This window comes from Nannospalax galili, unplaced genomic scaffold, assembly GCF_000622305.1.
Source record: "Nannospalax galili isolate Female #2095 unplaced genomic scaffold, S.galili_v1.0 scaffold31, whole genome shotgun sequence".
In the NCBI taxonomy this organism is placed as follows: Eukaryota; Metazoa; Chordata; class Mammalia; order Rodentia; family Spalacidae; genus Nannospalax; species Nannospalax galili.
The window spans coordinates 4,764,185-4,774,510 of record NW_008332149.1 but is presented as its reverse complement, the minus strand read 5'-3'; the positions used below and the strand labels follow the sequence as shown (position 1 = coordinate 4,774,510).

General features: G+C 45.3%; 1 protein-coding gene across 6 annotated transcripts in view; it reads right to left on the bottom strand.

The window, feature by feature from the left end:
- Sfxn4 (sideroflexin 4) overlaps positions 1-10,326 on the bottom strand; it is a 27,340-nt gene that overhangs the window by 13,693 nt on the left and 3,321 nt on the right. For 3 of the 6 annotated variants that reach the window (XM_008827314.2, XM_008827316.2, XM_008827315.2), the window contains 9 exons: positions 9,521-9,595; positions 8,430-8,456; positions 8,289-8,343; positions 6,981-7,006; positions 6,206-6,259; positions 6,066-6,122; positions 5,894-5,959; positions 3,752-3,830; positions 2,843-2,958 (listed from right to left, as the gene is read on the bottom strand). In XM_008827314.2, the coding sequence (XP_008825536.1) occupies positions 2,843-2,958; positions 3,752-3,830; positions 5,894-5,959; positions 6,066-6,122; positions 6,206-6,259; positions 6,981-7,006; positions 8,289-8,343; positions 8,430-8,456; positions 9,521-9,595 (555 nt within the window). The other 3 variants (XM_029560748.1, XM_029560749.1, XM_029560751.1) reach the window with 3 other exon arrangements.

The window sequence follows — 10,326 nt, the reverse complement described above, 5'->3', positions numbered from 1 at the left end:
CTGTCCTGGAACTTACTATGTAGACCAGGCTGGCCTTGAACTCACAGAGTTGCTGGGACTACAGGCGTGCACCACCACGCCCGGCTAACACATTTTGATTTTTAAAAATTGTTTTACAGAGTGGCTCATGCCTTTAATCCCAGCACTAAGGAGGCAGAGGCTACATAGTGAGTTCCAGGACAGCTGGGGCTACAGGGAGCCCTGTCTCAAAAAAAGACCAAAGGGGGGAAAAAAATCACTTTATATTTATTTATTTACTTACTTACTTATTATGGGAGGGTGGGGTAGGGATGCATGGGCACTCATGGAGGTCAGAGGATAGCCACAGGAGTTGGTTCTCTCCTTCCACCCTGTGGTTTCTGGGATTGACTTCAGTCACACTGTAGTCTAGACAACAAGTGCCCTTACCTGTTGAGCCATCTCACTGGCCCCTCACATTTTAATCTTTCAGCTAAAGTTATTTCAGAGACCAAAAAAGACCTCCTCTGTTAAACTATTAATTTTATTATTTGAGACAGGCTTTAACTATGAAGGTCAGTCTGTCCTAGAAAGTATGTAGTGTAGGCTGGCCTTAAACTTGTGATCCTCCTGTTTCAGACTCCCAAATGCTAAGATTATAGGCATGTGTTAACACACCTGGATAAACATTATTATCATAAAAGTTTACAACCCAAAGCTGAGTGTGGAATCTCATGCATATAATCCTAGTACTGGGGGAGCCAGGCAGGAGGATCACTGTGAATTCTTTGTAGCCTAAGCTACAAAGCGAGACCCTATATCAAAACACCAAAATTTTTTTAAAAGTCCCTATCCTAAACAAAAGCACCAGCCAGGCATGGTAGTACCTTTAACTCCAGCACTCGGGAAGCAGAGGCAGGTGGATCTCTGTGAGATGGAGGCCAGCCTCTATCTACATAGCGAATTCCAGGCCTGCTGGGGCTACATAGTAAGACTCTGTCTCAAAACACCAACCAATCATCCAACCAACCATCCAACCAACCAACCAACCAACCAACCAAAACAAAACAATAACCAACCAAACAAAAAACCAAAATGAAAGCAACCACCATAGACTATGGGATTCTTACAGTTGAACACACAAAAAAACCATTGTGTTAGCCGAGCGTGGTGGCTCACGCCTTTTATCCCAGCACTCGGGAGGCAGAGGCAGGTGGACTGTGTTGAACTGAGCAAAAAAAACCAAAATATTTAACAAAAATAATTAAAAGCAGAAGCTGTTTATATGAGCTTATTTTAGATTAGAGCATCGGATTTCCTCAGTGTCCTTCAAAATGAACTGGTTCCTAAGGACAGAGACTGTAAGGAGCTGCTGTAAAGTGGAAGAGAGATGGTGTACAGGGCAGGCTGGGAGGGGAATGGCCAAGAGTGACCTCAAATAGCACGGAGGGGAAGAAAGCCACTGAAAAAGAACACACTTTTGCCACACTTGTGAGATGCCTGCCTGGGATGGTCAGTCTTACGGGTTAACCTGGTGATAGTCAGTACCCATAAATCCTAGGCTGGCCCTGAACTCAAGATGATGAGATTATTATGGTTATGCACCACCACATCTGGTTTATGAGGTGCCAGGGATCAAACCCAGGGCTTCATGTGCCAGGTGCTCTACCACATGAGCTACATCCCCAGTCCAGGACCCAGGTAATTACCCAAATGTTAATCCAGGTATCACCATGGGTGTACTCTGCTGTGGGATACAGTTAATATCCATAATTAGCTGACTTAAATATGAGACCATTCAGTGTGGCCTCGTCCAATTGTTGACAATGTTAAGGGCAAAACCTGAGCCAGGCCTGGTGACACAGGCCTGTGATACTAGCTTCTCAAGAGGCTAAGGCAGGAGGATAACAAGTGCAAGGTTCACTTGGGCAACAGAATGAGTTCAAAGCCAGCCTCGGCTACAGAGACTGTCTTGAAATGACAAATGTCCCACTCCCCCACCCCACCCCCCTGAAAAAGGGCTGGGAATACAGCTAGCTCAGTAGCAGGATGCTTGCCTAGTATGCATGTGGCCCCAGATTCAATCCACAGTACTGCAAAGAAAAAGAGAGAGACAGAGGGGGAGGAGGAGACAGAGAGGGGAGAAGGGGGGAAGGAAAAGGGAAACGGGGAGGGCAAGGATGAAAGGGGGGATGGGAGGGTTAGTATGTGGGACACAGGCCTGTAAGCCCAACACTCTGGAGACTGAGGCAGGAGGATTGGGAGTTCGAGCCTAACAGGGGCTACCAGGCAAAACCCTGTTTCAAAAAGAAAGAGACAGTCAGGTGTTGTGGCGCACGCCTGTAGTCCCAGCACTTGGGAGGCAGAGGCAGGCAGATCTCTGTGAGTTCAAGGCCATCCTGGTCTACATCGTGAGCCCCAAGCCAGCTGGGGCTACAGGGAAACGGTTTCAAAAAGACTGAAAAAAAAAAAAAAAAAAAAAAAAAAAAAAAGAGAAAGAGAGAGATAAGCAAAGAGGGGAGGAGGGGAGAGAGGAAAATAAAGAGAAAGGTTTCCCAAGAAGAAATTCTTCCTCAAGCCTGAAGCTGCTGCTGCCTCCAGCCCGCAGACCTACCCTACGGAGTTCCAAGTTAGCAACCCCACAGTCCTGTGGGCCACTTCCTGAACAAAAACCTCTAGCCAGTCCACACATATCTTATTGGCTCTGTTTCTCTGGTGAACCCAGACTACTGCACTATTTCTTAAACATCAGGATACAAACCAGAAAATGACAGGGAGGGTCAACTCAGGAAGAGAGAAACACAGACATGTAGGTTACTGAGTCTCAAAGAGGAAATCCAATTCTGTGCCCAAGGACAAACAACAGCTCAGCCCCACTACATACCTTTCTTCCGGCTTTTCTGGAATAGCCTATGACACGGCCCTCCTTGTCCATCACCTCAATCCCTCGAACACGCTCAAAACTTCGGCACGCAAAAACATTCATTCCACTGACTTGGGCTGTTGATAAAAAGCACATGCAGTGGGAGTTTCAGGCCAGCAAGAGAACATCTTCCAGGGGTCTGCCTGCCACCAGTTGCCCTCTCCCAACTCTCTTGATGTCACGTGCTATAAGCCACTCATCCAAGCTCTCTCCTAGGGATAGAGAAGTAGGACCATAACAGCTTGGATGCTGACTGCAGCTCAGCATCAGCATAAGCTCCCAAGCACCTTAGGTCCATCCTAGGTCCCTGATCTGATTTTCTAAGAATCCCCATGATCCTTGAAATACACTCAATTTTAAGACTGAACAAATGCCTGTAACATCTTACCCGATTTCAACATCTTTCTGCCAATTCTTCAAACCTCTTTGAGTCTCCCAGATTAAATGTGAAACATGAACTAACAGGCTGGAGAGCTCAAAGTATTCAGTCACTGTCTGAAGCTTTGCTCTCAGGTTGGATCCCTGCACTGCCACTTGCTTACAGTGTGGCCCTGAGCAAGTTACTTAACCTCCCTGTACCTCAAGTCTCTTCAAGTTTAAAAAGGAATATTTTCTGCCCACAAGTTGTCCAGACTATGCAAAATGACCCATGGGGAAAGTTTGTTTTCATTCTTTGACAATTAAGGTAGCCACAGAGAAAGTGTCACTTCTTAAACCAGATACAATGTAGGCAAGGGGGACCCAGCAGGCCACAAATAGTGCATCATGGGTGACAATGTGGTCAAGGGACTCAGGGGCTCTGGAGACGAAGGAAAGCTCAATGACCACAAAGAACAGTCTAGCTATATGCTCCCAGCCCTTCCTGCTCACCGAGAAAGACGACTGGCAAGGCTTTTTTGAGCCAAAAGTTTTCCAGGGGATACTTCATTTGGACCATATGAGGGATTAACTAGAAAATAAGAAGGAGAAAAAAAAAAAATCATTGCATAAGACTCAAGACCCAGCTGCCCTAGCCCAACAACAGAGCTAGTGCAACCCAGCTGCCTCTACAGGCCAGCTGGTGGCCAGCATTCTCGTGCACTGTCCATATTAATTCTTGCAACAGTGAGGTGTTCCCCTGCCCATCCCAGGAATAGTGGGGCTTAAAGAGGTTATATAATCCCTTTGTCCAGTCTCAGAGCTGGGAGGAGTTGGAGCCAGGCTGGAAACTCAGGCTTGTCTACTTCTAAAGTCTAATTATTAATTAATATTTGGAAGCCAGGTGTGGTGGTGTACGTCTTCAATCCCAGCACTTGGGAGGCAGAGGCAGGCAGATCTCTGTGAGTTCAAGGCCAGTCTTGCCTACATAGTGAGTTCCAGGCCAGCTGGGACTACAGGAAGACCTTGTGTCAAAAAGACCAAAAATAAATAAAAAATTAGTATTTGGAAACAGGATCTTGCTATATAAACCAGGCTGGCCTTGAACTCAAGACCTTCTTCCTCAATCTCCTGAGTGCTGGGATCACAGGCCTGTGCCACTGGGTGTGGCCCTAAGGTCTACATTCTTTAACATGGCAGCAGTCTTGACATCCAAAGTAAGTTACAACCTGTATATTAGGTTTATGCAGCATGAACTAATTTCTCAAAAACAGTATTAAGTACAGTCATCCTTCCATATCTGTTGGGGATTGGTGCCGGGACCTCCCCGCAACACCAAACTCCATGGATGTTCAAAACTCTTATATGGGGGGCTGGAAAGATGGCTCAGTGGTTAAGAACACTGGCTGCTCTTGCAGAAGACCTGGGCTCAATTCCTAGCACCCACATGGTGGCTAACAACTGTCTGTGACTCCAGGTCTAGAGGTCCGATGTAGTCTTCTGACCTCCGAGGGCATTTCAGACATGAGTGCGCTTACACACATGCAGGCAATACACTCAAACACATAAAATAAAAGTTAATAAAATATTTTATAAACCTCTTATATGACGGGCGTGGTGGTGCATGCCTTTAATCCCAGCGCTCGGGAGGCAGAGGCAGGCGGATCTCTGTGAGTTCAAGGCCCAAGGCCAACCTGGTCTACATAGTGAGTTCCAGGACAGCTGGCCTGTCTCAAAAAGACCAAAAAAAAAAACCCCAAAAAAACAAAACAAAACAAAAACCTCTTATATGTATTTGCAAAAAACTCAGACCTATCTTTCCCTATCCACTAAATCGCCTCTAGATTAGTTATCATACCCAATGCAATGCAAATGGTACAGAAGTAGCTGCTACATTGTATTGTTTAGGGAAGGATAAGAAAAAAACACCTGTAGATATTTAGTACGGATGTGATTTTTTTCTGAGTATTTTTGGTCCACAGTTGGTTCCCTGGATGCAGAATCCATGTATGTGCCCAGAAACTTAGACTAGTAATGTGATTACTCTGAAGTGACAGGATTATAGTAGCATCTTTTCTATTTATACTTTCTAAAGGTTCTGAGGTACAAACCATGGACTGTATTCCTTGGCTGGGGCATCAAAAGAGCTACCTTTTGGTAAGAAAATAGATTCAACTGCCAACTTGACACAGCCTCCAGTCATCTGAGGGACCCTCAACTGAAGGATTACCCAGATCAAATTAGCCTGTAGCTATGTCTGTGGGGCAGTCTTGATTGATGATTGATGTAGGAGGGCCTAGCCCACTATGGGAAGCAACATCCCTAGGCAGATGGGCCTGGGCTGTGTAAAAAAAGCTACGTGAACGTGAGCCTCAGGAGAGAGTCAGCTAGCAAGCAGCATCTACCATGGCTCCTGGTGTACTTCTTTGGCTGTGAGTGAGTACCCTGGTCAGAGGTAAAGCTGTACAGAGTAGCAACCAGTCCTGCCTTCTGATTCCTGCCTTGAGTTCCTGCTCTGACTTCCCTCAATGATGGAATGCAACATGGAAGTACAGGATGAAATAAACCCATTCCTCCCCTAAGTTGCTTTTGGTCAGAGTGTTTTTATCACAGCAACAGAGATGAAATTAGAGCACAGGTTATAAAAACACCTACTCCAAAGAAGACTGAGGAAGCGAACACTCCTACTCCCAACAACGCTTTTTCAATTGATCCCAGTCTCTGAGGAAGAAATGAAAGGACGGTGTTATCTGGTGTCATGGTTTTACTCTGCAAGGATAATCCTTTTAAAAACCCTATCATATCCCCTGGGGTTCACAATACTCACATAACTGGCATTCCCATTGGTGATGGTGAAGGCTGTGTTGTAACCGTACAAGCAAACCTAAAGAATGAGAGATGAGCTGATCACTTTCTGGTTTCAAGATTAACAGAATCCAGAAATCATGAAATTCAAAAAACTGCTACCTGAGGTAAAACCATGGAGTTCATCCCCTTGGCTGGCATCATTGACATAATCACCTTTAAGAAGAAAACAGAATAGAGTGAAGAGGGCCTGGGGGGAGGCAGAGCTTGTAGAAGCAATCCAGCACTGAGGCCCCTAGAGCTGGACAGGAGAGGCAGAGGCACAAACCCATGCTTGGTGAGCACCTACCTGACCCTGGATCAGTGGCTCCCAGGTATCTGAGAACTTTACCAATGCCATCTTAACCACTGAGCCATCTCTCCATACCCTTGATTTATTTATTTTTATTTTTATGTGTACGAGTGTTGTGCTTGCATGTAAGTGCACCCATATGTGCAATGCCTGTAGAGGCCAGGAGTGGGCACTAGATCCTCTGAAACTAGAATTTCAGATTGTTGTTGGCCATCATGTGGGTACTGAGAACAGAACCTGGTCTTCTGCAAGAGCAGCCAGTGCTCTTAACTTCTGATTCATCTCTCTATCCCAACCTTTTCATTTTATGCATCGATTATCTCAGGCATTTGTTAAAGTAACAGAAAGCTATTAATACAGAAAGTAATAAACAATTCCACAGGGCTGGTGACACTGGCTTTTGAAAGAAGTCTGAGGCCTGGACTGAGTTAAGTAGGGTGAGGTATGGGTATAGAAAAGGCAGACAAGGGTCACAGGAGGGTCCATATCCACCTATTAGGGATCCAGAGCTGGGGGACACAGCTGAGGTCAGGAGACAGATGGACCTTTACCCAGTTTCCTGATGTAAGTGGTGTGCTTACTCACCACGGGTGCTGTCACAGGCAGGAAAGCTGGGGAGGAGAGCAGAGCAAAGCATCAATGATCATGGCTGTCCAGGCTGAGGAGACCTGAAGCAGCATCACCCACTAGGAACCTTCTCCAGCCTCCTGGAGGACCCAGACCTCTGGAACATTTTTTACTCGTCTTTCTTTTCCTAATAAAAATAACAACTATGTGCAGGGCTCGGTCATAGACTCCAAGTTCAGATCCCTAGCACCCACATAAAAAGCCATATGCAGTAGCTCAAGTCTATAATCTGAGCATTGGGGAGGTGGGCACAGGTAGACCCCTGGAGCTCACTGGCTAGCCAAGCCTAGTCAAATCAATGCGTTCCAGGTCCGGTGAGAGACCTCATCTCAAAAAGAAAAAAAGGGAGAGGGTAGAGACCAACAAAGGAAGCCCTGGATGTCCATCTCCGGCCTCCATATGCCCAGGTGTGCATGCGTACCTGCACACACACACACACACACGCACACACCATACAAACACGTAAGATAATAATTACACATGTACTGCAGAAAATTAGGATCACATAGTACAGAAAGACCTAGCCAGAAGGCAACTAGCCAGACTTCCCAGGCCTCATAACTGTTAACTTGTTCACCTTTCCAGATGAAAAACAAAATGATTTTTGAGACAGAATGAGAACGACTTTGCACTCCTTGATCGTCCTGCCTCTACCTCCAAAGCGCTTGGTACTACCACACCCTATTTTGTGTGATGCAGGGAATCAAACCCTAGGCTTTGTGCATGCTAAGGAAGCACTCTTATCAACTGAGCTACATCCCCAAACCTTCAAGTACTGTGAGGGATCTGTGTGCATGTGAATGTGTGTGAGCATATATTAGTGTGAAGGATGTGTGTGCATGTGAAGGTGTGTGAGCATACATTAGCAGTCAGAGGACAAATTCAGTGTTTTCCTCAATCGCTCTTCACCTTGTTTTTTGAGACAGGGTCCCTCACTCTACCTGGGGCTCACCGAGTCAGCTAGACTGGCTGATGTGAGCCCCAGGGGTCCTCCTGTCTCCACCTCCTGAGTGCTGGAATTACAGGTATGCACACCATGCCCAGCTTTTTACAGGGATGCTGAGGAGTCAAACCCAAGTCTTCATACCGGTACGGCAAGCACTTTACCAACTGAGCTATCTCCCTAACTCCTCTTGAGTACTTTTAAAGCTGTGACTTCTAGAATTTCTGTCAGCAATTTCTATAAAGGAAAAAGATTAAAACAGGCAGTTTTCTGTTATAAACTATGTCTTTCCCACCTACTTCTACACAAGAGAACAAGCTTACCTGCAGGTCGGAACAGAGTAGGGATCAGCTTGCTGCTGTCAGGGTGCACAGTTGACTTCAAAGGAGCAGAAACAAAGGTTAGCTGGATACTTGGTTTTATTATATTAAGAGGCTAGCAATTAAAAAGAGGTAGGAACTTACAAGACTCCTATTCCATGCATCTTTAATCTAAAAAGAGGGAAAAAATAAAGCATCAGCTTTGAAACTGGTTCAACAGCAAAAAGAGTCCCCTGGCCAGTCCTACTTCCTGATGTCACATTTAAACTGCCATGCAGATGGGTCAGGCCAGAGCTATATTTTACCATGGGAATAGACTAGTAAGTCAAAATGAACGTACCAAACAGATTAAAGAGCTTCACAAAGAAACCGCCCAGAATATTAGGCAGTCCCAAAACCATGGTGAGGATTGCCACCAAACTCAACCCTCTGACGAGTCCAGAATAGCCCCTTAGTTAGCTAGAGCAATGCAGACAGCAGCAGGAAGAAATGGTCCTGTGCCATCAGCCCCACCACTTGTCACAGAGTCAAACTGTTAGTCCAGAGCCTTCAACAAATTCTTAAAAAAAAAGGTATAACTAGTGAGCTTTCCACCTGCTGTTTCAAGGGACTAGTTTAGGAACTTCAGAAATCCCCCTATGCAGCAAGATGGGTAATAAATACTTGGTTTGAACCCATGGGCAGGGATACAACCCTGCCTAGAACGGAAAATGACTCTGATTTCAGAGAACTGCTCAATTCTAGAGTTTGCCTCTGGGCTCCAGAAATCAGCTATGTATGAAGCATCCCCACTGGTGCCCCCTGTGCAGGGGATCACTGTTCTAGCTAGGTTATGAGATAGAATCCTAACTACACTTTAACAAAAAATTTAAAAATTAAGGCCGGGCGTGATGGCACACGCCTTTAATCCCAGCACTTGGGAGGCAGAGACAGGCGGATCTTTGTGAGTTTGAGGCCAGCCTGATCTACATAGTGAGTTCCAGGACAGCTGGGGCTACAGGGAGACCATCTCAAAAAGACCAAAAAAAATAAATAAAAATAAAATTAAAAAACAACAACAACAACAAAAAAAAACTAACCAAGTTCTGTAAAATGCACCTCCTAGGCAATATGTCCAATGACCAGACCAATAGCTGAACGCTACCTGTTTCACTCCATGTAAGGCGAAACCCTCTGAAGGCAACTCCAGCCTTGAATCATACACATCTGTGCATACCTGAGCTCATGAGACATACCCTTCGGTTGTCCAGGTAGTGTTTGGATGCATCTTCAGTGGTGAACAACAGTTGTCTCGATTTTTCTATGCTTCCCTGTAATCAGATACCAAGGAATCAAGCAACAATCTCAACACACTGGATTTATGTACATCTTTGAAACCACAACCCAGTTACCAGCACACACTGCATTTCAGCTGTGCATCTAACTTCAAGGCAAACTGCCGCTGAATTTTGATAAGGATGGTCCTGTGTGTCACTGAGAATTAGACCTCCTGGCTTAGACAACTCCAGGAGCCTCCCCACTGGAGCCATCATCACCCTGGTTTTTGGATGTTAATTTCCTCCAGGGTTACACAAATAGGAGTCCTGGTAGTCCCTGACCTCTCACCCACATCTGTGGCTAGTCAGTTCAATCTTGCTTCTTTTCTTTCTTTTTTAAAAAATATTTATTATTTTTATTTTATGTGTATGAGTGCATTGCTTGCATATATGTAAGTGTTCCCGTGTCATGCAATGCCTGCAAAGGTCAGAAGAGGGCATTGGATTCCCTGAAATTGGAGTTAGCGATGGTTGTTAACCACCACGTGGGTGCTGGAAATGGAACCTGGGTCTTCTGCAGGAGCAGTCATTATTCTTAACCGCTGAGCCATCTCTCTAGCCCCTCATTCCTTTTCTTAATTTGAGAAAAATACACAAAATGTAAACAATGAGTATGTGATGATGCCCTTCCCCAGAATTAGCAACTGTGAAACATTTAATTATACTTGTTTCTAATTTCATTTTACTTTTCAAAACAAACCATTACCCCCCCCTTCCCATCCTAT